Below are 21,360 nucleotides of genomic sequence, written 5' to 3'. Positions count from 1 at the left end.
TCCTAGGGGCTCTTTCCAGATCTTGTCTTCAAATCTGAACTTGTAGCTTCGAGACCAAAGCAAAAGGAAAAGACAGATATTCATGGGTGTTTGGTGTATCCTATTGAAATTCTACATTTATTCATAGAAAGATATTTTTGTGAGCAAGGATACATTGGTGGATAGTAATGCAATGGAAGAAGGGGTCTATTTTCTTGCCACAGCTGGGATCTGCCCCCCTCCTGGGTTTTGTGATTACTAAGGGGATGGGGAGGTGGGTCCGCTTCCTAAATTAGGGATGAAGAGTGTGGACTTCCTTTTGTCATAGTCAATATAATTGACTGACCAGAGGGCACAAAAAAGCGGTGTCATTTGTGTGCACTGAAGAACCACGTTTCCTAGACAAGTCTCCACGTTACCTTGACGTCCTCTCTGATGTCTCCATCATCATGTCCGTTTCCTGTAGACCTTCTGGACCTGGTCACCTCACCTACCTTCCAGCCAGCATGAATCTTAGTGTACCCATCAGGGGAGAGAAAGATGTAACTTTATTTGCCTTAAGTCAGCTTCAATCCAAGTCTAAGACCCATAATTCAGACTTGTGAGAAGTTCCGTCTGTCGTTGGGGCCTCCTCTGTACCTTTGGGGTGCAAAACGGTTGCTGGCTCTACACAGCACCGAATCTTCACATGGTGGATCCTGGGTCCACGCTGTTTAGCTTCGAGAAGCCCATTGTCTCAGAGCACCTGATCCCTTAAGGTAAAACAGCTCTGCTGGCGTGGGGCTGACCTGTAGCCAGAGCATCTGTGGAGGCCGGAGGCCCTTCTGATGAGATCCGGCCTCTCCAGATGCCCCACCAGCCATCCCCCCCAAGATCTGCCCGGAGCTGAGAGGCATGCAGAGCTTCATGTCCAGGGCTGAGATGACCCCCGTTCTGGAGTTTTGTCACCTCCCAGGAGTGCCACCATGGGGAGGTCTGAGGGGCCCTGAAGCCCAGGGCTAAGAAAATAGAGCTGTCCTTGGTTAGTTTTTCCCCCAGACCAGTCACTGAGCCAAGCATTTGGACCCAAAGGATTTATTAAAGGAGGTACTCCCAAGATCAACCAGTAAGGAAGTTGGGGAAGCAAGATGGGAAAGAGGAGGAAACCAAGCAGGAGTGATTTCAGCTCAGCTCTCAGACTCAGCCCGATCCCGTGGGGTGCCTGGGAAAGGAAATGATGCCTTGAGGAACAGGAGTTGAGCTTTTGTATTTACACACCTTGTAGTCATTGTCTACAGGCAACCCTGGGTGGGCACGAGGGGACAAAACTCCTAGGAGTTTTCAGCTCTTCATATGGACAAGATGGTGCCCATGTCCAAGGGCAGTCCTCCAAAGGTGGCAGGTGCCAGCTTCACGAGTAGAAGTTGAGCTGGTAAAAGGATACGAGGGGACCTGGGGGGGCACCAGTAGCATTCAGTCCAAGGGCCATCTCAAAGCCACCTTCTCTCCTTCAGTGAAGGGGCATCACAGCGAACCACCCCGTCCTGCTGCCTTGAAAAAAAAAAAAAAGAAGAAGACAAGGCTAGAGAGTCTTTCTTTCCATGTTTATCTGAATCAAAAATGCACCCCCAAGGACGGTTTCTGTTCATGAAACGGCATGTAAGGGCATGCTACACTCAATGTGTACACGTGCCCAGGCTGAGCCCGGTAAGTGCCGGGGCCATGTGCTATTTGTGATTAATCCTGGACTGCTTTACTCGGCAAAGCAGGAGCCTGAGGCACCTTCAGACCGGCCACGAGCGTATGGCTTACATTCTCACTTGGCTTTGTGTGAAAACATCCATCCCACTGAGGAGAGAGGAAGCACGAAGCCCTTGAAAAATCAAATAGAAAAGAATCAAGGATCTGTTCAATGGGGAGATACAAAGGATTCTAACAAGAGAACCCAGAGGGGAAATAAAGAGATGGTTTTTGAAACGCAACCCTGGGGAGCTTGCTCTGATGCCATGCAGATGGTCTGTGGGCCCAACAGGTAGATGTCTAAACTGGGAGAGAAAGAGACGGGTGGAGGAAGTCTTAGAATTCTCTTCAAAGGCGTCCTAGGAGAACGTACAGCTTCGGAAAGTACAGGAAATAAATGAGAGGGAAGGGGGAATGATGCCCAGTGGATGTTTGATACAAGAACACAATTTTAAGGCTTCATTTTGCAGATTAAAAGAGATGAGTGTACAGAGACCACGGCTGATACCCAGAAGTCTGAGTCAATACGCTGGACCCAGGTCTGGAAGCCCGTCATGCATAGACGTTACCAAGAGGCCAGAAAATAGAGTAGAATATTTGTTTTATAGCCAAATAAACCCGATGATAGGACTTTAGATTTCCTTGTGGGTTTTTCTTTAAGGTGTATGAATTTGGGGAATTGATTTTTTTCAAGGTTTATTTATTTTTATTTTAGAGAGAGAGTGTGTGTGTGAGCTGGGGCAGGGTGGGGGAGCAGAGGGAGAGGGAAAGAGAATCCTCAAGCAGACTCAGTGCTGAGCGGGGAGTCCAATGCGGAACTCGATTCCAGGACTCTGAGATCGTGACCTGAGCTGAAATCAAGAGTTGGACACCTAACGCTGAGCCACCCAGGTGCCCTGAGGAATTGATGTTGGGTGCTTTGTAAATAAAGGCAAACAGAAAAAGGAAACTACGTGTTATGTAAAGTATTCCTCAAAACTAGCCCAGCCAGGGAAGTGTTATTATCCCGTTTTACAGACCAGAAAAGCAACGTTTGGAGAATTATGTAATTTTCCCACGCTCCGGTTCGTTAAGTGGAAGAATGAATAGATTTTACCCTTTATCCCTTGCATCTGCTAACAAATATTTATTGAGGACCTACTGTGCACTTACTCTGGACACTGGGGAACCAAATAATTATTTGAACCTGTATCTTCTGATTCTGGAAGCCGTTCTTTCTCCCCCAGAATCTACTGGCGAAGCTCGTTTCCATCTGAGCTCCAGGGAAGTTGGATTACTCTATGATTATGCAAGACGGTAATGAGATGGACGTGGAGAAGAGGTGTGGGAACATCGAACAGTGCGCGGCACGCTGAATGCGAGGTTTATAGGCTGAGCAGGGAGGACCCAAACCAATTTGCCTGCTGCTTAAAAAAATGAAAATAACGAACAACCACAAGAAGAATCAACCACAAAATTTTATGGTTACATTTTCTGATTATCAAACATGGGGGGAAAAGTATAAAGAAGCAAAAATCATTTTTGATGTTACAAGCCAGAGATAATGACTATAATTATCTTAAAGTATGTTTTTTCCTGTCCATTTTTCTCTGCTTTGGCTGCTTAAAATTTTTTTTCTGATTTTGGTTTTTAGCAGTTTTGCATAATGGGTCTGTGTGTGGTTTTCTTCACATTTATCTGTCTTGGGACTTTGTGAATCTGTGGGTAGATGGAAGGACTTTTTCAGCCATTATCTCTATATGCTGGTTTTACTCCATTCCTTTTCTCCTGGGACGTCAGGAACATGCCTTTATTAAGTTTCTCACTGTTTCTTTACATTTTTCTGTACATTTTCCACTTTTTTGACCCTTGGGCTTTATTCTGAATTCTTTCTTGTAAATTATCTGTCAGGTTATTAGTACACATGAGCTGTATCTGATTTGCTATTAAACTTACCCACTGAACTTTGTATTTCTGTTACTGTCACTTTTCAGTCCTAGATTGCTCCTTTGGTTAGTTTCTAAGGTTTCCAGTCAACCGCTGAAGTTCTCAACCTTCTGTTTTATTTCTTGAGTATATTCAGCATATATATTTTCAAGTAGTGTCTGACAACCACAGCCTCTGGATCCTTCCTACATCTGTTTCTATTGCCTGTATTTCTCTTGAATTTTAGCCATATAGTTTTTCTTTAAGATTTTGTTTTTAAGTAACTTCTACACTTAATGCGGGTCTCAAATTAAAACCCTGAGCTCAGGAGTCGCGTGCTCTGGCGACTGAGCCAGCTAGGCGCCCCCACCATGTACTCTGATGTTCCACTGGACCCTAACTTGGAAGCATCACTTGGCACTAGGGAGCTCTCTCCTGGTGACCGTCGATGAGCGTAACTTCAAACCAAATAACAGGTCTCCATTCTAAGGTCGCATCAAATTTAAGGTGCACTGTTGATTTAATCATAGCTCCTCTGAGAGTTGGAAGGAAAGACGTACTACATGAAATGTACACATGCCACCTAATTTCAGACATGTCCCATTATAAAAGAGTAGGCGTCTACGAATTCTAGAAATATGGTAGATTTCCTCAGCCTTGGGCAGACTTGTTTGTACATCCTGACTCAGTTTATCTTTAAGTTTCCTTCTAAAGCTTCCTCAGGGAGAAAAACAGATAACCTGAATTGTCCCAAGGCTTTGTTACCTCCAGAGGCTCAAGGACTCTCCGGCATTCCCGCTGGTTAAACCCACATTACATGTAGTTAGAAAAAGGATCCATGAAAATCCTGCACTTAGGAAATCACGGGGCAGGAGCCTGGTGGACCACGGAAGTCCTTACCTCCAAAAGGAGGAAAACCCACCTTTCAGGCTCTCAGTAGGAGGGATTGCTTACCTTTTGCTGAGGCTGATGGAGTGTAGTTCACTTTCTTTCATTATTCCAGGACTGGTCTTAAGTATCACCAGAATTTTTCTTGGCCATGAGCTCTAGCAAGCAGAACTCAAAATGAAGGAGGAACTGTGCTTGCATTGCACAAAGCATAGCTCTTTGATGGACTAACTGACCACGGAGTCCAGCCCTACCAGGGCGAGGCAGTGGGCAGGGTCTGTGGCCAAGGGAAGCATGCAGTCTCCACCTAAGGAGACAGCCTCTTCTCGATGCCAGCTGATTGGTGCTGTGTGGCAATACCGGCCCAGGGTTTCCAGATCTGAATCTTGTCAGAAGCTGGTAACATGGATTTTTGTGAGCAACCTCCTGATTTTTATGTAGGCAGTGAATTCCATTTTCTAAAACTTGCAGGTATGACACACCTTGTTTTTGAGATGATTGCAACTGTGGGCTCCTGCTGGTTGTTTCTGGGCTACGTGTTTAGCGTTAAGTGAGTCTCTATTATAAGAAGGTAGTCCCGGGGCGCCTGGGTGGGGCATAGTCAAGCAACTGACTCTTGGTTTTGCCACAGGTCATGATCTCGGGGTCATGAGATCGAGCCCCATGTGGGGCTCCGCACTCAGCACGCGGAGACTGCTTGAGATTCTCTCCCTCTCTCTCTGCCCCTCCTCCTGCTCACTTGTTCTCTCTCTCTCTCTCTCAAATGAAATAAATAAATAAAATCTTTTTCTTAAGAAGAATGTAGTCCCATCACTAAAGCAATATGGAATGCTTTCTCTTTTATCTGCCTCTTCCCCCCGCATCATAGAGGCATTCCTGGAAATACAAACACTGGGGCTTTCTCAGTACACTTGAAGTTTCAAAAACTGCATTGCCCTCCCTGTGCCACGTTGGTATTTTGGAAGACTCCCTCAGTGAGGTCCAGTTTTTATAACTAAAATGGGGTTTTGGAGTCCCCCGCCATGGAAACTGCTCATAGTAAGTAGCCCAAAAGCACACAGACTATCATTGAAATCATCTGCCGCATGGTCTGTGGGCAGTCTTAGAGTAGACAAACCAGTAATTTGGTTAATATTAACAACCTTGCCAAATCGCACATAGGGAAATTTACTAATTTTCAGTTCTCCAACATTTTAGAAGTGTTATATGAATGGAGATTCTTTTCTTGCCTGGAGGCGAGCATGCAAGTTGCTTAAAAGGTAATTGGGACAGTTATGGGAGGAAAAGCATGTCAGATGTGTGATCACACTGCTTGGAGACTGTTTCACAGGGATGAGACTGTATCTTAGAAGAAATGATTAAAAAGAGACCAGGGAGGCTGACAGAGCGATTGGTATCCAAACACAGTAATTAAAGGTTGAATTCCTCAGGGGTCCTACTTTGTGTCCTTAGGCGAGTAATGTTCACCATTGTGCCATAATCCATTTGAGAAAAATATGTTATCTGATAGACTCTTTCCAGGATTTGTCTAATATCCTGTTCAGTGCTCAGAATAGCTGGTGTTGCCACTTCTACTTTGCGTAGCTGTCGGACTTGAGTCAGAGAATAGAAATACCTTTGTGGGGTGCCTGGGTGGCTCAGTTGGTTAAGCGTCTGAGTCTTGATTTCAGTTCAGGTCATGATCTCAGGGTCATGGGATTGAGCCCTGGATCAGGCTCCATGCTCATGGATATTGTTAAATGTTTAGATGGAAAGCATCTATTTGGAGATCAGGGGCTCTTCTTCATATCTCTGAATTTGTATCATCTAGTATTTTTCAGCTATACCTTTCCGCACACTTGTGTCCCTGAAGATGAAATCTTAAAATCTAAATTCATTTCATATATGCAGCCTTGTTTCCAATAAGTTCTGCTTTCTGGGTACAGCACAAATAGGAAACTGAAGACTCTTGTTTAATTGCCCAAGCTGTAGGGAATGACGGAGATAATTCGACGGCACTGGAAAACAATCACCCCTCTGTACCGATCATCAAATCTAGGTGCAATGTTTGTGTTGTCCAGGCCTGCCCAGCTCCCACAGCTTGAGAAAGAAATGAACAAGGTCACAGGAGAGCCAGTTGTGTCAGATTTATTTATATAGGGAATGAAATACTTCTCGATTTAAGAATAGATCATTAAAACAAGGGGAAGACATGTCTAACACATGCATTTTCTGTTACACGTTTCCTCTTGCTGATTCCTCTGGGCATCATCGTTAGCAGGCTCCACACCGCTGCATTTTTAATTCAGTGAAACATGAAAAGATCCGGTTCTAAAATGCAATGCTTCACACTTTTCATAGCTCTTTTTTAACCCCTCTTTTATTTTCTCTTTTAGTCCTTGAAGAAAGTAACTGCTCAGACCCTGGGGGCCCAGTCAATGGGTACAAGAAGGTAACAGGAGGCCCTGGGCTTATCAACGGGCGCTATGCAAAAATTGGCACCGTCGTGTCCTTCTTTTGTAATAACTCATACGTTCTTAGCGGCAATGAGAGGAGAACTTGCCAGCAGAATGGAGAGTGGTCGGGGAAACAGCCCATCTGCATAAAAGGTAACTGACGAGTGTTTGTGAAGTTCGCGGAAAGGGATGGAGTTGCTGGACTTTCTGGTATCTCCCTACATGTGTGTGAGCCCCTGAAAATATGCCTTTCCCTCTTCGGTTCTCACCGGAACCATCTATAACTCCTAGGTTGAAAGCCACCCCCTGAAAACATATGCTTCGTTTTTGGAACTCCAGAGGACCTGCTTATCCTAATCACAGCTTCTCGCCGTGATCAGGAAGACTTATACAGTTATCAGAGCACTTAGGAAAGACGACAGGGCTGAATTTTATATATGTAAACCGAAGAACAAAATTGAGGCAATCGATGGGTTCCACTATAGCTATATTTATCTACTCTTTATGAAGTAGGAAGTTGGTGCAGGAAATAAAAGAACAAAATGGACACATTAGCCCTGCCAGCCTGTGGTGGGAGGTTTCAGGTGTTAACATAATGGAAAACATCTTAACAAGATGGCAAGACCTCCAGCGTTCAAGGCAGAGTTAGAGGAAATGCACGAGCAGTGTATGGTGAGAGAAAGGAACGATCAGTATTGCTTGAAATAGGGACAGTTGTACGCAGCAGGTGGGAGGCGAGCCAATCTGGGAGGCTGGGAAGGTTGGCAAGAGGTGCAGAGCAGTTGGGACAGTATTCCCATCATAAGACAAAGGAAAACAGGACAAGGAGGTATAGGCAGAAGTGAAAGGATCATGGTAAACTCAAAGTGGGGCCGACTGGGAATCTGGGAAGTAGATTGAAAAGGTTGGTTTGGGACCAGAAAACATGGAACGTTGTATAGAGAAGCTTGAAACTTACCTCTTGGCAGTGGGGATGCGTAGTTTCTTACTGAACCAGGTCAACCGCCCCTGTATTTTAGGGGCAGGTCACAATTATCCGGCTGTTTCCTAGGAAGAAAAGCATGTCCTTGGCCTAGATTATCCAGATAATTGCCTTAATCCTCCACTTTCCCTCCTGGGTGTTTGTCAACAACCCAACTCATGGGAAAAGAAATAAAAGAGAATGGTTTGTGAAAGGAATAAATCACTTTAGACTTTAGCCAGGAGCGACCTTCAGCCCCAACCAGCACAGACTCTGATTCTCGATTTCATTAAGTATGGGCACGGTGTTTCATATGTCCTTGGAGATTTTTGTCAACTCTTCTCTTACAAATTAATAACAACCAAAGTTCTCTGGTTTGCTAATTAGATGAATGTTGGCCGCTTGATTGGGAAAGTGAAGAAAGAGACACTTCAGCAAAATTAAGCCTGGGCTTTGAGGTGCCCTCAAACGATCATTAGGAGCCTTGATTTCAGAGGAAGGAAATAGAGGAATCAGCTTCCCAAGACTTCCCCACGGTTGACACCGCCATCTGGTCTTAAATGAGAGCCTTGTAGTTCCCTGTGTCCAGCTGTATTTTAGAATACATTTTTGACTGTGGCTCCACGTTCCATCAAGTTCACCAGTGCTATCTGTGGGAACAGGTAGCCCCAGTCTCATGACCGCCTGCGTGTCACGTCACCCCGGTGGTGCGGGTTTTCAGAGGTGCGCCCCCCCCCACCGTGGGGACTCTTCAGAGGGGGCGGTCAGTTTCGATGAAAGGCAGTGTGCTCTTTTTCTGGGGAGCTGTCCAAAGTCGGGGGGCACACCTCCCCTCTGAGACCTCTGGGGGTGTCCAGAAAGGGCGGTCAGGGATGGACCCGAGCTGAATGGACGTGGGCAGCTCATACGGGAGATGCTAATGCCCCCTTGTTTCCTTCCTTCTAGCCTGCCGAGAACCAAAGACCTCCGACCTGGTGAGACGCAGGGTTCTTCCCATGCAGGTTCAGTCAAGGTGAGGTTGGAACACCTGGGCTCTGCATTCAGGGCCAGTGCATGTGTCCCCTCCTGCCCCTTTTCCCCCACTTGTGTTTGGCCAAAGACAGTCCGGGGTTTCTTCGGGACACTCAGTGCTGACCGCTCATGAAAGAATAGGGCCTGTGTGAGGGAGGCGGGGGAGCCAGCTGCCTTTGGCCAAGAGGTAGCAACTGCTGGAACATGGACACGGTTCACGGGGTCGTGGGAAAGTAGGTGGTTGGTGGGACTCGAGACTTGAAGATGCTCTTTGAGGAACTGGATTTTAATACTTGAGTCTTCCTGAAATTGCTGTGTGTTTACTAGGACAGCTTCTAGGGAGATGGCTTTCGTGCCCCATGCCACCAGCTATGGCTCAGGACGATGCTCTTGGTGGTAATCAACCAGACGAGGCAGGCCACTGGCACCCGGGAGCTAGAGATAAATGACCAGCCCCGATGAGGGATGGGAGCCCTCAGATAGGCCTGCCCGGCCTTCCTCCTGGGAAGACAGAGGTGGGGACCACCGGTGGGCAGAGAATCGGCCCATTTCTGCTTCTTCTCTCCTCATTTTGTAGGAGAAACTGTTCTCACCTCATCTCCTATTGTTCTCCTCCTCACCCTCCACTCGGGGCCCACAGCCCGGCTGGTCCCCTCCCCCCACAGGGCTGCTTCAGGGCCTCAGCCCTTCTGTGTGGACCCTGCTTCCGCTGCATTCCGTGAGGTTTAACGCCTCGCTTCCGTCTGCTCCCTGCTCAGTTTTTACCCGGCAGAGAGACCTTCCCTGAGCGTCCTTCGGAAAATAAGAACCACCCCCATCTTCTTTATCCATCCATCCACCGAAGGACGCAGCCAATGAATTGTTGAACACTACATCGAAAACTAACGGTGTGCTATGTGCTGGCTAACCAGACATAAAAAGAAAGAACCCCCCCAATGTTATAGTGCTGGTTAATGATTTCTCCTTTTACACTTTATATAAAAACAAAGCCATCATCAACCTCAAAGAATCAATTAATAATAAGAAGAATATCCCCACCTTGACCCTGACCGCAGAGCTGACTTCTTTGCTCTCCAGCATTTGCTGTGCCTCAGGTCTCAGCTTGGCTCCCGGCCCTACCTGTCGTCTTACCTACGGTTTTGTGGTGGTTGTTGTTCAATTTCTGTCTCTACCTAACCCCACAAAAACAAGTACGTAAAAGTTGCAAGTGCAGGAACGTTTCCTGTTTTGTTCATGTTCAAGTTCTGGGGCCAAGAGCAATGTTAGCTGCAGAGAAGGCCCCTCCAGAACATAACTACCCCAAACAGTGAATGAATGAATGAATGAATGGACAGGATTGACAAATAATGGTTTGAGACTGGGTTTGGTCTCTCTTAAGCGCCGTATTTAGTATTTTTGGGCAAGTTCTTAAATTCGCTAAGCCTTTAGTCTCCTCTTTTGCAAACTAAGGGCAATCCGCATAACGCCTGTCTCTGGGGTCGCTGTGCACATTAGATGCAGCCCGCGGAGCTAGCTAGCGTTCACGGAGTGTTCGCGGCGGGCCGGTTACTCTACTGAGTGCTTTCCACGTGTTAGCTCCTTTAATCTTTCCTACACCCTCTGAGGTAGGTAGGTATTCCTATTGCTACCATTCTCTGATCAGTTTTGTTACCCATTTTATCACGGATGGGTAAAGCGAGGCTCGGAGAAATTAACTCTCCCCTGGTCACATTGCAAAATGTGGGTCCAGGACGCGAATCCAGGATCTTCAGGGTCTTCCGGGTCTGGTCCCTTACGCACTAAGCTGCGGCCAAGCCTGACGTGGAGGCTTTAGCAGAATGCTCGCACGAGTGAACCGCTGGCAGTGGAAGCCACTGCTTTCAGGATGGTAACACCGAACACCGAGTCCCAGTGATGAGAACTCACCCCAGCCAAGTGACCTGAAATACTCACGAAGCAGGGTATTCATCAGTCTCTCACCTTGCTCTGGATGCTTCCTTCTGTCTCTGGCTTTCCCGTATCAGGCAAGGCATTTCCCTGGGAACAGAGGCAGTGGAGTACAAATGCCATCCTTTCCTGATCTCTATGATTTGCCTGGAGCTGGACTCTCCACTAAGTGGGGTGAACGTGTTCTTTCCAACGACACATCTTGTAGAGGAGCCCCGGAACTACGAAAAAAGACCACCGGGCTTTGTATTTTTTAGGCAGTTATAATGGGAGGTTAGGTGACAAGGTGCCAGGGGGCTCATGGAAATGAAAAAGGAAGCCTCAAACTTGGTTTTAAGGATCTTTCTGGAAGATAGGCTGCTGGAATATGGATATACTTGTCTCCAGCAGCCTGGTCACCCGAGGACCCCAGAAGGCAGTGTAACGTTTCAACAGATGGACCAAAAGAGGAGCTGGTTTGCCAGTTCGGAAGCTCCTTGAACTGCAGACCTTGTTCTAAGCACGAGCTAAAGATTCATTGAATGCAATCAATGTGCATGGAACATTTGCTCTGAGAAGAGCACCGTACAGACCCGTGAAATAGATTTCTTACGCTGACATCAGATGGCACCGTAGAGACACAGGGCTGGAATCGTAATTGCTAAGTGCTGCCTCGGGAACCATCTCGGCTTCCTGTGTGCCCTTCTCTACTCCCACTTCCCCCTCTGGGCTTCCTTTCCCCATTCATTAGACCGAGAGGAACACATTGTTTCCTCCAGAAATTCTAACTTGTCAGTGAGTGGTCATTATCCTCTGATGTAAAACGAATGCAGGCTGTCCGACGTGTGTACATCTCCCCCAAGAATCCCCGGGTGGTCTCTGGGGGCCTCAGCTTCGAGGGCTCATTTAAAAGGCCTTTTCACGTTGACACACAATCCTCTGTATTTCTGCCAATCAATGTGCCCTGAGAAAGTCCTGTTCTCTGAGGTGTACTAATTACAGACGCTGATTGCTAAAGCAGGCTACTGTATCCACACAGTTTAGTTCAAGTCAACTCCTGATATTGCGCCATGATCATAATGTTTGGAGAAAAAAGACGCCGGGCTTCAAGTGAACTTCCTTTCGAGTTTAATTTCACAGTTAATTTTTCTCTGTGCGCATGTGTCGTGTACCCTTGGAGAGCAGCTCTTAGGCCAGATGTCATCCTCTGGTTCAAATCCTAGGCAGCTGGAGGCATGCCAGAAATGCGAATGGAGGAACTGAATGACGGTTGAGGTGTGCAAGGGCATTTGCTCGGAGGTAGCGGGGAAGTGTGTGTGTGTGTGTGTATGCACGCGCTGAGAGAGAGGACCGGGGCGAGAGGGGCAGGAGGGAGAGAGACATGCAGAGGATGAGATGGCCTTATTTTTTTCTGCTGTGACCGCACGTCTACGTGGGGGTTGGCACGTAGACCCCAGGGGCCGCAGTGACGGGCTCTGGGCCTGCTCTCTCCGGGCCCGTGGGCCCCATGCAGGGAGACGCCACTGCACCAGCTCTACTCGGCATCCTTCAGCAAGCAGAAACTGCAGGGCGCCCCCACCAAGAAGCCTGCCCTTCCCTTTGGAGAGCTGCCCCCCGGGTTCCAGCATCTGCACACCCAGCTGCAGTACGAGTGCATCTCGCCCTTCTACCGCCGCCTGGGCAGCAGCCGCCGGACGTGCCTGAGGACCGGGAAGTGGAGCGGCCGAGCCCCGTCCTGCGTCCCCAGTGAGTCGGGCGTTGTCCGGGGGTGGGCGCAGCCTCCGTCTTCCGTGGCTGCTTGGGAAAAGCCATCAACCCTGTTGAAGACTTCTTGGAGAATCTTCCTTGTGCGGTGGTCCTCCGGTTAACTCCCTAGCTTGGTCACGTCTGAGATTCCAGTTGGAGCTTTCTTTTGGCTTAAACTTCTAACTTGGGAGAAACTAACTCATTAGGTCTTCGATGACCTTTTTTGGAGCAGGCAACTTCCTTGTGGAGAAGTCTTATTTATTTATTTATTTATTTATTTATTTATTTCTTAGATTTTATGTATTTATTTGAGAGACAGAGCCCGCACATATGCAGGGGAGGGGCAGAGGGAGAGGGAGAAGCAGACTCCCCACTGAGCAGGGAGCCCAATGCGGGGCTCCATCCCGCGACCCTGGGATCATGACCCGAGCCAAAGGCAGACTGAAGGCTTACCGGACTGAGCCACCCAGGCGCCCCTCTCTGTGGAGAACTCCATCATGTTCACTTGGAGGAAAGGGAGAGAACCGTCATTAAGCATCAAGTGGGGGAGGGGTTAACGATACCAGAAGGCTCCTACTTATGCCATCTTGGATATCCTGTCTGAGCCCGTTTTCATGCTTATCATTCAATGGTATCAAATAGGTTGTTATTGATTAGGTGATGAGGTATTGAGTACCCATAAGATTATGGTGATGATTACTGAGGTAATATGTGGAAGTATCTGGAAAAGGGGCTTGCACATACTAAATTCTACCTTCCCCACCCTCTTTGTCAAAGGAGAACAGTATGGTTTAATTCTTTGTGGTCGAGTTTATAACGATAGCCATGATATTTTGAGTCTGACTGTTTACATAGATCATCCTGCAGTCTCCTCAAGAACCCTATGAGACAAGTGTGATTACTAGACCCATTTTGCGGGCAAGAAGACTAAGGCTTTAAGAGATCTGGCAATTTGCCCAAAGTCCTATTGGTAGTAAGAGCCGGGGATCCCAACCCTTCCGTCGTAACCCCAGACTTCGTAGCCAACCATGTCAAGGTGGTGGATTACTACGTAGTGGGAAGAGGAAAACAGTGTAGATGCTTACTGGTCACACCCAGGGGGCCCACCTTTCCAGATCTATGTTCTCTTGGTTGAGCCACACATTCCTCTTTGGAATGGAAGGTCTGAATTTATCTTACTGAGCTGGTGCTTTCTCCACAGTCTGTGGGAAAACCGAGAACATCACTGCTCCGAAGACCCAGGGGCTGCGCTGGCCGTGGCAGGCGGCCATCTACAGGAGGGCCAGCGGGATGCATGGTGGCAGCCTGCATAAGGACACGTGGTTCCTGGTCTGCAGCGGGGCCCTGGTGAATGAGCGCACCGTGGTGGTGGCTGCCCACTGTGTGACTGACCTCGGGAAGGTCACCATGATCAAGACAGCAGACCTCAAAGTTGTCCTGGGGAAATTCTACCGGGATGATGACCGAGATGAGAAGACCGTCCAGAGTTTGCGGGTGAGACAGGGCTGCAACCTGGAAACCAGGTGTTGGCTCAGCGAACTCCAGGCACTTGGAGGGCAGTGGCTGCATCAGGCCTGGCACCTTGGCACGTCAGCACCCAGCCCAGGGCCTGGCAGGGAGCAGGCGCCCAAAAGTTCACATAGATTCTAGAAAGGGATATCTAGAAAGACTATGGAGTCCTTTTTCCCTTTAGTTTTCAAAATAAGCTTGTAACAAATATCATCTATCATTGTGGTCATCAAAGTTAATCACCTCGTATGTTTAGGGCATTTTACGAGGGAGGCTTCGAGGACTTAGAAAGGTTTTATCCAAGATACTCCTAATCAATCTACAATATTCTTCTGTCTTTCTCTGCCTGTCCCCCTCCCTTCCTCTCTTCCATCCACCTACCCGCCTACCTCTCTATCTATCCATCCATCTGTCCATCTATCCATTCATTGTTGAGCTCCCACAGTACGCCATTCTCAGGGAATAGACACAGAACTGAATAAGGCATGAAGCATCCACAGGCTAGTGGAAGAGACAGACCAGTCTATCATGATTACTTTGACACAAGAGAAGCCCCGAAGAAAGGTGCCCAAGTACAGTTGAAGTAACAGAATGCGTACATAAAAATGTTAGAATGTATCACACATGTAAGCTCCGAGAGGCCCCCATCACAGAGAACCATCAGTAAGGGTTAGGACAATCAGTGAAGACTGTGGAAAAGTCTTGGGGCACATTCTGGGTGTGGCTCTGTCTTACTGGCTCCCAGATGAATGAAATGTTCACAGCGAGCCAGAGGTTGCAAGCTGGTAGCCTTTTAGGGGTTTGTGTTTGCATAGTGCTAACATACATTTTTTTAACCAGTTATTTGCCAACATTTAAAAGTCAGAAGGATTCAGGTGAAGATCTGGAGTCCGTTCTCTGACAAAGGGAGAAAGCTGGCCCCCTCTTGGCCTGGCAGTGGTCAGCTGGAGCCCCTGTAGATGTGGCATGTACCACTGTTCTCTGCGGCCCCATCTGCCACCCCTCCTACTTAACACCACCTGCCGGGCAGAAGTGGGCAGTTCACCTCGCGACCCCCCAAATAAAGCAGTTGTTGTCTATGATCCCTTAAGCAAAGTATCTCCAAATCACTGCAGCTGTCTCCAGGACACTGTCTCTGGATAATTGAGCCCCGGGGCTTGCCTGTTCTTACCCCCTGTGCAGTCAGTGGCTCACCGCTGCTGTCCGTCTCTTGCATTTGTAGATCTCAGCAGTCATTCTGCACCCCAACTACGACCCCATCCTCCTGGACACGGACATCGCCATCCTGAAGCTCCTGGACAAGGCTCGCGTCAGCACCCGCGTCCAGCCCATCTGCCTTGCAGCCCCACGGGACCTGAGCACCTCCTTCCAGGAGTCCCGCATCACTGTGGCCGGCTGGAACGTGCTGGCGGACGTGAGAAGCCCTGGCTTCAAGAACGACACGCTGCGCTCAGGGGGGGTCAGGGTGGTGGACTCGCTGCTGTGCGAGGAGCAGCATGAAGAGCACGGCATCCCTGTGAGTGTCACGGACAACATGTTCTGTGCCGGCCGGGACCCTGCGGCCCCCTCTGATATCTGCACGGCGGAGACGGGAGGCATCGCTGCCGTGTCCTTCCCGGGACGGGCGTCCCCCGAGCCACGCTGGCATCTGGTGGGGCTGGTCAGCTGGAGCTATGACAAGGTCTGCAGCCACAGCCTGTACACGGCCTTCAGCAAGGTCCTGCCTTTTAAAGACTGGATCGAGAGGAACATGAAGTGAGCCGCAGGCCCGTTGAGACGCTGTTTGGCATCCATCCGTAGGTGTGTTGCACGAGGCAGCGTGGGCCCAAAGCTTGATTCTGCCTATGAACTTGGCTGGGCCAGGGCTCCTGACTTCAGGATCGAAACTCAGTGGAGAGTGAGTCGAGCTCACCTTCTGGTAGGCCACTGCCTCCCTGGCTGCTGAGACCATTCGGAAGACACCAGGGCTGCCAGCAGGAACTGAGTTCCCTCAAAAGAGACTATGCAAATAGCAAAGCAGTGGCCCCCGTTCCACCAGCCCGGTGGCCTTGCCCACCTGCCCTTCGGTGGTGTCAGTGTCATGGCCAACCCTGGTGAGAGAGGGTTGGCCAAGAAGTCTGAGACTCATGAGGTCTCTTCCAAGACTCCAGCCAGACCACGTTCCAAAGAGCCGCCCATGGGACAGCCCGGACAGCAGTCGGTTGTGGCCTTGGCCTTTGTGAATATTGCCACAGTAAATTGTGGTCCTTTTCTGTCTCAGTCCCCTGTACATATTTTAATTAAACGAGGGTTAGCTTCTGACCTACAGAACAAACGGGCTGTGCCTCTGATTGTTCTGCGCCTCTTCTCAGGGCCATGGCGTGGTGACAGCCCTTTAGAATAGATCCTCAAGTTATTTCCAAACAGTGCGTATGGCAAAGTTGATGCCATGTTTTCGATACCAGCCCCTGAACTGGCAGGGTTATGGGCTGGAGGAGGAGCGGCATGGGCGGCCATCAGATAAGGCACAGAGGAAAATATGAAGGATGAGATGATTTCCGGTGTCCGCTCTGGTTCTCATGTTCTTGATCTAGCCCAAAACTCAGCTTTGAACCTCCGTCAATCTTGGTGACCTATTTTCACAGCATCTGAAGTGTCATCACCTATTTACTCAAACTAGATTCAGATAGGCCAACACAGGGAAGCTTCCCTGCTTTCTATAACTGATGGGATTTTCCTTTCAAGCCCCGCCTGGCTCCTACTGGATAGTGGAGGGGAAAAAATGAATTCAATCCAGTGCCCGAATTGATCTTTTCAGTAACATTCACTTTTTTGAGGTTGGGGGGGACTCACTCTTTTATCCTTTCTTCCCTGCTCTCCTGGCCAGTCTCCTGCCCTCCAAGATGGTGCTGGAGAGGCTGGGGGACTTCAAGCATGGGGACACAATAGGACTCCCAACTGCTTGCTGGCTTCTTGGGTGTGTGTGGTGGGTCTTTCCCATTCCTGGTCGTTCGCTGACGTTGACCTCGGATGTTATGGCTGTAACCACTGAAACTTGCGGTCTGTTCTGTCTGCTTCCCGGGGGCCCAGCAGTCCTCCCTACTGACATGGCTCCTCCTCACCCCTGGCTGACACTGGTATTCCTGAGATGTGGGGGTGACTCCCTTTTGACCCTGGTGTGGAGTCTCACTGCCCCAGGGAGAGCCTTCTCCGGCAGCCACCCAGCCAGTGGGTGGATCAGAGCGGACACTGGAGATCATCTCAGTGACCTCCCCTTCTTTCTTCGGGGGCTTCGCAGGAACATCTCAGTCTTTTCTGTACTATTTGAGGGCTGAGAGCCCAGGGTTGGGACAGGGAACCCTGGAAGACATTCATCTCCTGTATACCCAAACAGGAACATTACTCCTTCTCAACCTATTGGAGAGAACTTTGACCTCTGGGCCTTTAACCCCAGCACAGGAGATTAGGGCACATTTGTCTTCCAACCTGCCCTACCACCTCTGTGTCTTTACATAGTCGCTGGAGCCAGAAGATAGTTTCTGGTGCTTTATCTTTTTGTTAGGCTTTCTCGGGGCTTTCCATAATCCCTACCCACCTCCTTTCCCATAGCTTAATCTAAGAGCAATGTATCAGTTATCGACTCTGAGTAACAAACACCTAATGCTCGTGGGTTAGAACAGGCAATATTTATTTTCTCCTAGCTTTAGTGGGTCAGGAATTAGGGAGCTGAGGTCAGCATGGGGTCGGAGTCATCTGAGGCCTGAACTGGAGCTGGAGCATTGGGTTCGACAAATATTGGGTTCGACAAATATTGGGTTCGACTCAAAGGTTTTTTTCCATCTTTTTTTTTTAAACCTAGAAAACTTAGATCTTGAGAGGTATAGTGGAAATCTGAGCAAAGAGATCTAAATTCAAATTTCTGCTTTGTTTTTTAATTTTATCTATTTATTTTGACAGAGAGGGAGAGCACAAGCAGAGGGAGCAGCAGAGGCAGAGGGAGAAGCAGGCTCCCCACTGAGCTGGGAACCCAGCGCTGGGCTTGATCCCAGGACCCTGAGATCATGACCTGAGACGAAGGCAGAGGCTTAACTGACAGAGCCATCCAGGTGCCCCTAAATTTCTGCTTTCCAACTTCTTTTCTAAGTGACCTTGGGCAAGTCACCTAACATCACTACCTCAGTTTCACCAGCTGTTAGGTTGACATAATAAAATCTGTCTTTTGTGGCGGCTGTGCTGGTCCAGTGAGACAGCACGTAAAGCGCTGAGCGTAGCACGAGGCTTATAGCGGGTGCCTGGGCTGCCCGGCGGGGGCAGGGCTGTGCAGCTGGCCACAGATCCACAGAGCCTGCACCTGCGCCTCTGTGTCTCTTGTGCCTGCTCTCCCCTGCAGTCATACAAGGAAGGGAGTTCTGCAGAGTTCCAGCTTCCCCTAAGCTGACCTAGAACAAAAGCCATTGCAAGTCGTGGAATATGAATGCTGGACAAGTGTTTTGTCAACTCAGAACGCGTCTGGGGGGAGCCTGAGAAGACTCCTGCTTCATCCAGAATAGTTTGGTTCTAATTCCTTTTATAGTAATTCTTTTTTTTTTTAAGATTTTATTTATTTATTTGACAGAGAGGGACAGTGAGAGAGGGAACACGAGCAAAGGGAGTGGGAGAGGGAGAAGCAGGCTTTCTGTGGGGCAGGGAGCCCGATGTGGGACTCCATCCCAGGACGCTGGGATCATGACCTGAGCCGAAAGCAGACGCCCAACCGCTGAGCCACCCAGGCGCCCCCCTTTTTATAGTAATTCTTTTGTCTTTTACGCACATATAGCCCCCAACATCGAACGTTCTACTGGCGAGGCCTTGGGGAGCTGGACTGGCACTCACGGCCAGGCCGCGGTGTTCTGTTGAAGGTCGCTAATTTCACAAAATGCCAATATCGGTCAAGATCATTCTGACTGCGGTGGATCAAGACACCAACAAGACCACATCGTCTTGTCTACGAACAGACAAAAGCAAGGTCACCATACAAACCACAAAAATACAAGTATTCCCTCCAGTTAATACGTGTGACCTGCTGCTTCTACCTATTACAGTTTTAGCCTTGAGCTGGTCTTCCTTCCTTTTAGATAAGATTTATTAAGGTAGCGGTTATAGAATTGCCTCCACTTACTGATAGGACCCAATCCAGAACAAAGCCCCGCTTCCTTGAAACCTCCCCCAGATCATCTAACAGAAACTCAAATCCTATACATGCTTTCTATTTTGGTGAGATACTCCACAGTTCCCCATGATCTATGTTCTCTTATCACTCAAAGAACAAGTAAGTCCGACTTGTTTAACTGTTGGTGTGTTTCTGGTGGTCCTTGGCTGGAGGTCATTGAAAAAAATGTATATACACACATATATACTTCTTTTTTTAAAAAAAAAGATTTTATTCATTTATTAGAGAGAGAGAGAGACAGAGAGAGACAGAGCATGAGCAGGGGGCAGGGGCAGAAGCAGTCTTCCCAATGAGCAGGGAGCCTGATGCCAGGCTCCATCCCAGGACCCTGGGATCATGACCTGAGCCGAAGGCAGATGCTTAACAGACTGAGCCACCTGGGTGCCTCCACACACACACACATACTTCTGTGTATATAACTAAGAGTCCTGCCAAAGTCATAGAGATCTTACTTAGGTTTTGTATATCATATGATGACATCTACATGATACATGAAACGTAAGTAAAGTCTGTATGACATAGGCAAGACTCTTACCTTTGCTAGGAGTGGCCAGGCTTACAGGTCAAGTGGACTTTTGCAAGAGTAACTGACTAGTCAACTCGCCCTGCATTCTCTCACATACACTCCAACGGGAATTGAGATGAAGGGGCAATCCACGCAGGGCAGCGTTTCCAGTTAACTTGTCATTCACAGGGTCGTTAGCACTTCAGCTAAGTCTTTGGAGTGGTGGATGGGAAGGAAGTAGGATATTAAAAGTACAGAAGGAACTTGGCAAGTACATAAGTTTAAGCATGGAGAGCGATGGCCTGGAGTAGGGCCAATTATTTCCCAACATGAGCCCTTTATGACAAAGACGGGTGAGGTTAGCCAGCCAAGGCAAGAGCAGTCAAGGCGACGTCTGTGGGTGGTGGATCTCAATGCGAGTGTTAATGATTTGGCCTCTTATTGCCCCTTGGCAAATATCAAGCTCACGGTGATGTCTCCAGGAGGGAAAGGATAGAAGTGGAATCCTAGAAAGTCCCATCAGGGTTGCTTTACATACAGACTCAGTGGTTAGAAGATGTAGCCTGAGCTCAAATTCCCGCTCCGTCAAGTTGCACGCTGTGACTTTGAGCGTGGCGCACCATCTCTATCCTGCATCTGCCTCCTCTGTAAATGGGAGTGACACGATATGAGGATAATGCGTACTTGAATTCAACATGTAGGACGGTGTCTGACCCATTGCACTCTGTCAATATCGGCCGATGTTATGGTTGTTGTTATGTTCTTCAGGAGAAGGAGATTGGAGATCTAGGCACCAGTAGGGGAAAAACTTACAGCGGTTAGAGAGGAGAAGAGAAGTCTTAGAATCCCAGCATGTGGAAATAAGTTTAATAATCTGCGGAGTGGGGTTGATCGCAGGAAAGGGTGGGCAGAAATAAATGGGGCCATGGGTTAGGAGAACCGAAAAGGCTGAGAGCAAGGAGGGATGGGATTGTGTAAGTGGAAGGTGTCTGGATACATTTCTGAGAAGAAGTGCTAGGGCTTACGGTGGCTTTTTTATACACTTCCCATCTGCATATATGTATGCGTGTGTGCGTGTCGGGACAGAGTGGGATAGGGAGGCTGGATTTATCAAAAGGGACCAGGCTCAGCTGGACAGGTAGGAAATGTGCAGCTACCCACCCACCCCTCTTCCAGCATCAGACATATTGTCCTCTGACGTTATGGGTATGCGGTTTGACTATCGATCTGTATCGTTCTATGGGATTTCAGAATTTTCACGGGATTTCAGAATTTTCATGCTGTCAAATTTGTCACCTACTCAAAACTTAATGGACCTTCCACATTGACCTCCTACATCAGAATATTAGTTGATGAAATCTCTTCCATCTGAATTCAATCAAAAACTGTGAGTTCATTGATTTTCTGTCTGTCATTCATTCATCCACAAAAATCCTTCGCTTACTATGTGCGAAGGACCGAGGTACTAAAGGTGGGCAAAACAGGCTCAGTGTTCGCCCTCAGTCGTGTGATCCCAGAAATGAGAAATCATGATAAGGACTAGGAAGGAAAGTACAGCGTACTGTAAGGCCGTATAACAAGGGTGGCCGATCTCATCTGGAGGGTAGGG

At 48.4% G+C, this 21,360-nt stretch overlaps 1 protein-coding gene across 5 annotated transcripts in view; it reads left to right on the top strand.

The window, feature by feature from the left end:
* Positions 1 to 16,372, top strand: part of PAMR1 (peptidase domain containing associated with muscle regeneration 1) — a 151,387-nt gene extending 135,015 nt beyond the window's left edge. For all 5 annotated transcript variants that reach the window (XM_057317240.1, XM_048215238.2, XM_026512111.4 and 2 more), the window contains 5 exons: positions 6,867 to 7,079; positions 8,833 to 8,899; positions 12,317 to 12,549; positions 13,751 to 14,043; positions 15,281 to 16,372. In XM_057317240.1, coding sequence (XP_057173223.1) covers positions 6,867 to 7,079; positions 8,833 to 8,899; positions 12,317 to 12,549; positions 13,751 to 14,043; positions 15,281 to 15,817 — 1,343 coding nt within the window. In that variant the 3' untranslated portion in view covers positions 15,818 to 16,372. The remainder of the gene's footprint in view (positions 1 to 6,866; positions 7,080 to 8,832; positions 8,900 to 12,316; positions 12,550 to 13,750; positions 14,044 to 15,280) is intronic.
* The last annotated feature ends 4,988 nt before the right edge of the window (positions 16,373 to 21,360 follow it).

Source organism: Ursus arctos, unplaced genomic scaffold (genome assembly GCF_023065955.2).
Source record: "Ursus arctos isolate Adak ecotype North America unplaced genomic scaffold, UrsArc2.0 scaffold_23, whole genome shotgun sequence".
NCBI lineage: Eukaryota > Metazoa > Chordata > Mammalia > Carnivora > Ursidae > Ursus > Ursus arctos.
This window is presented reverse-complemented; position numbering and strand designations above follow the sequence as displayed.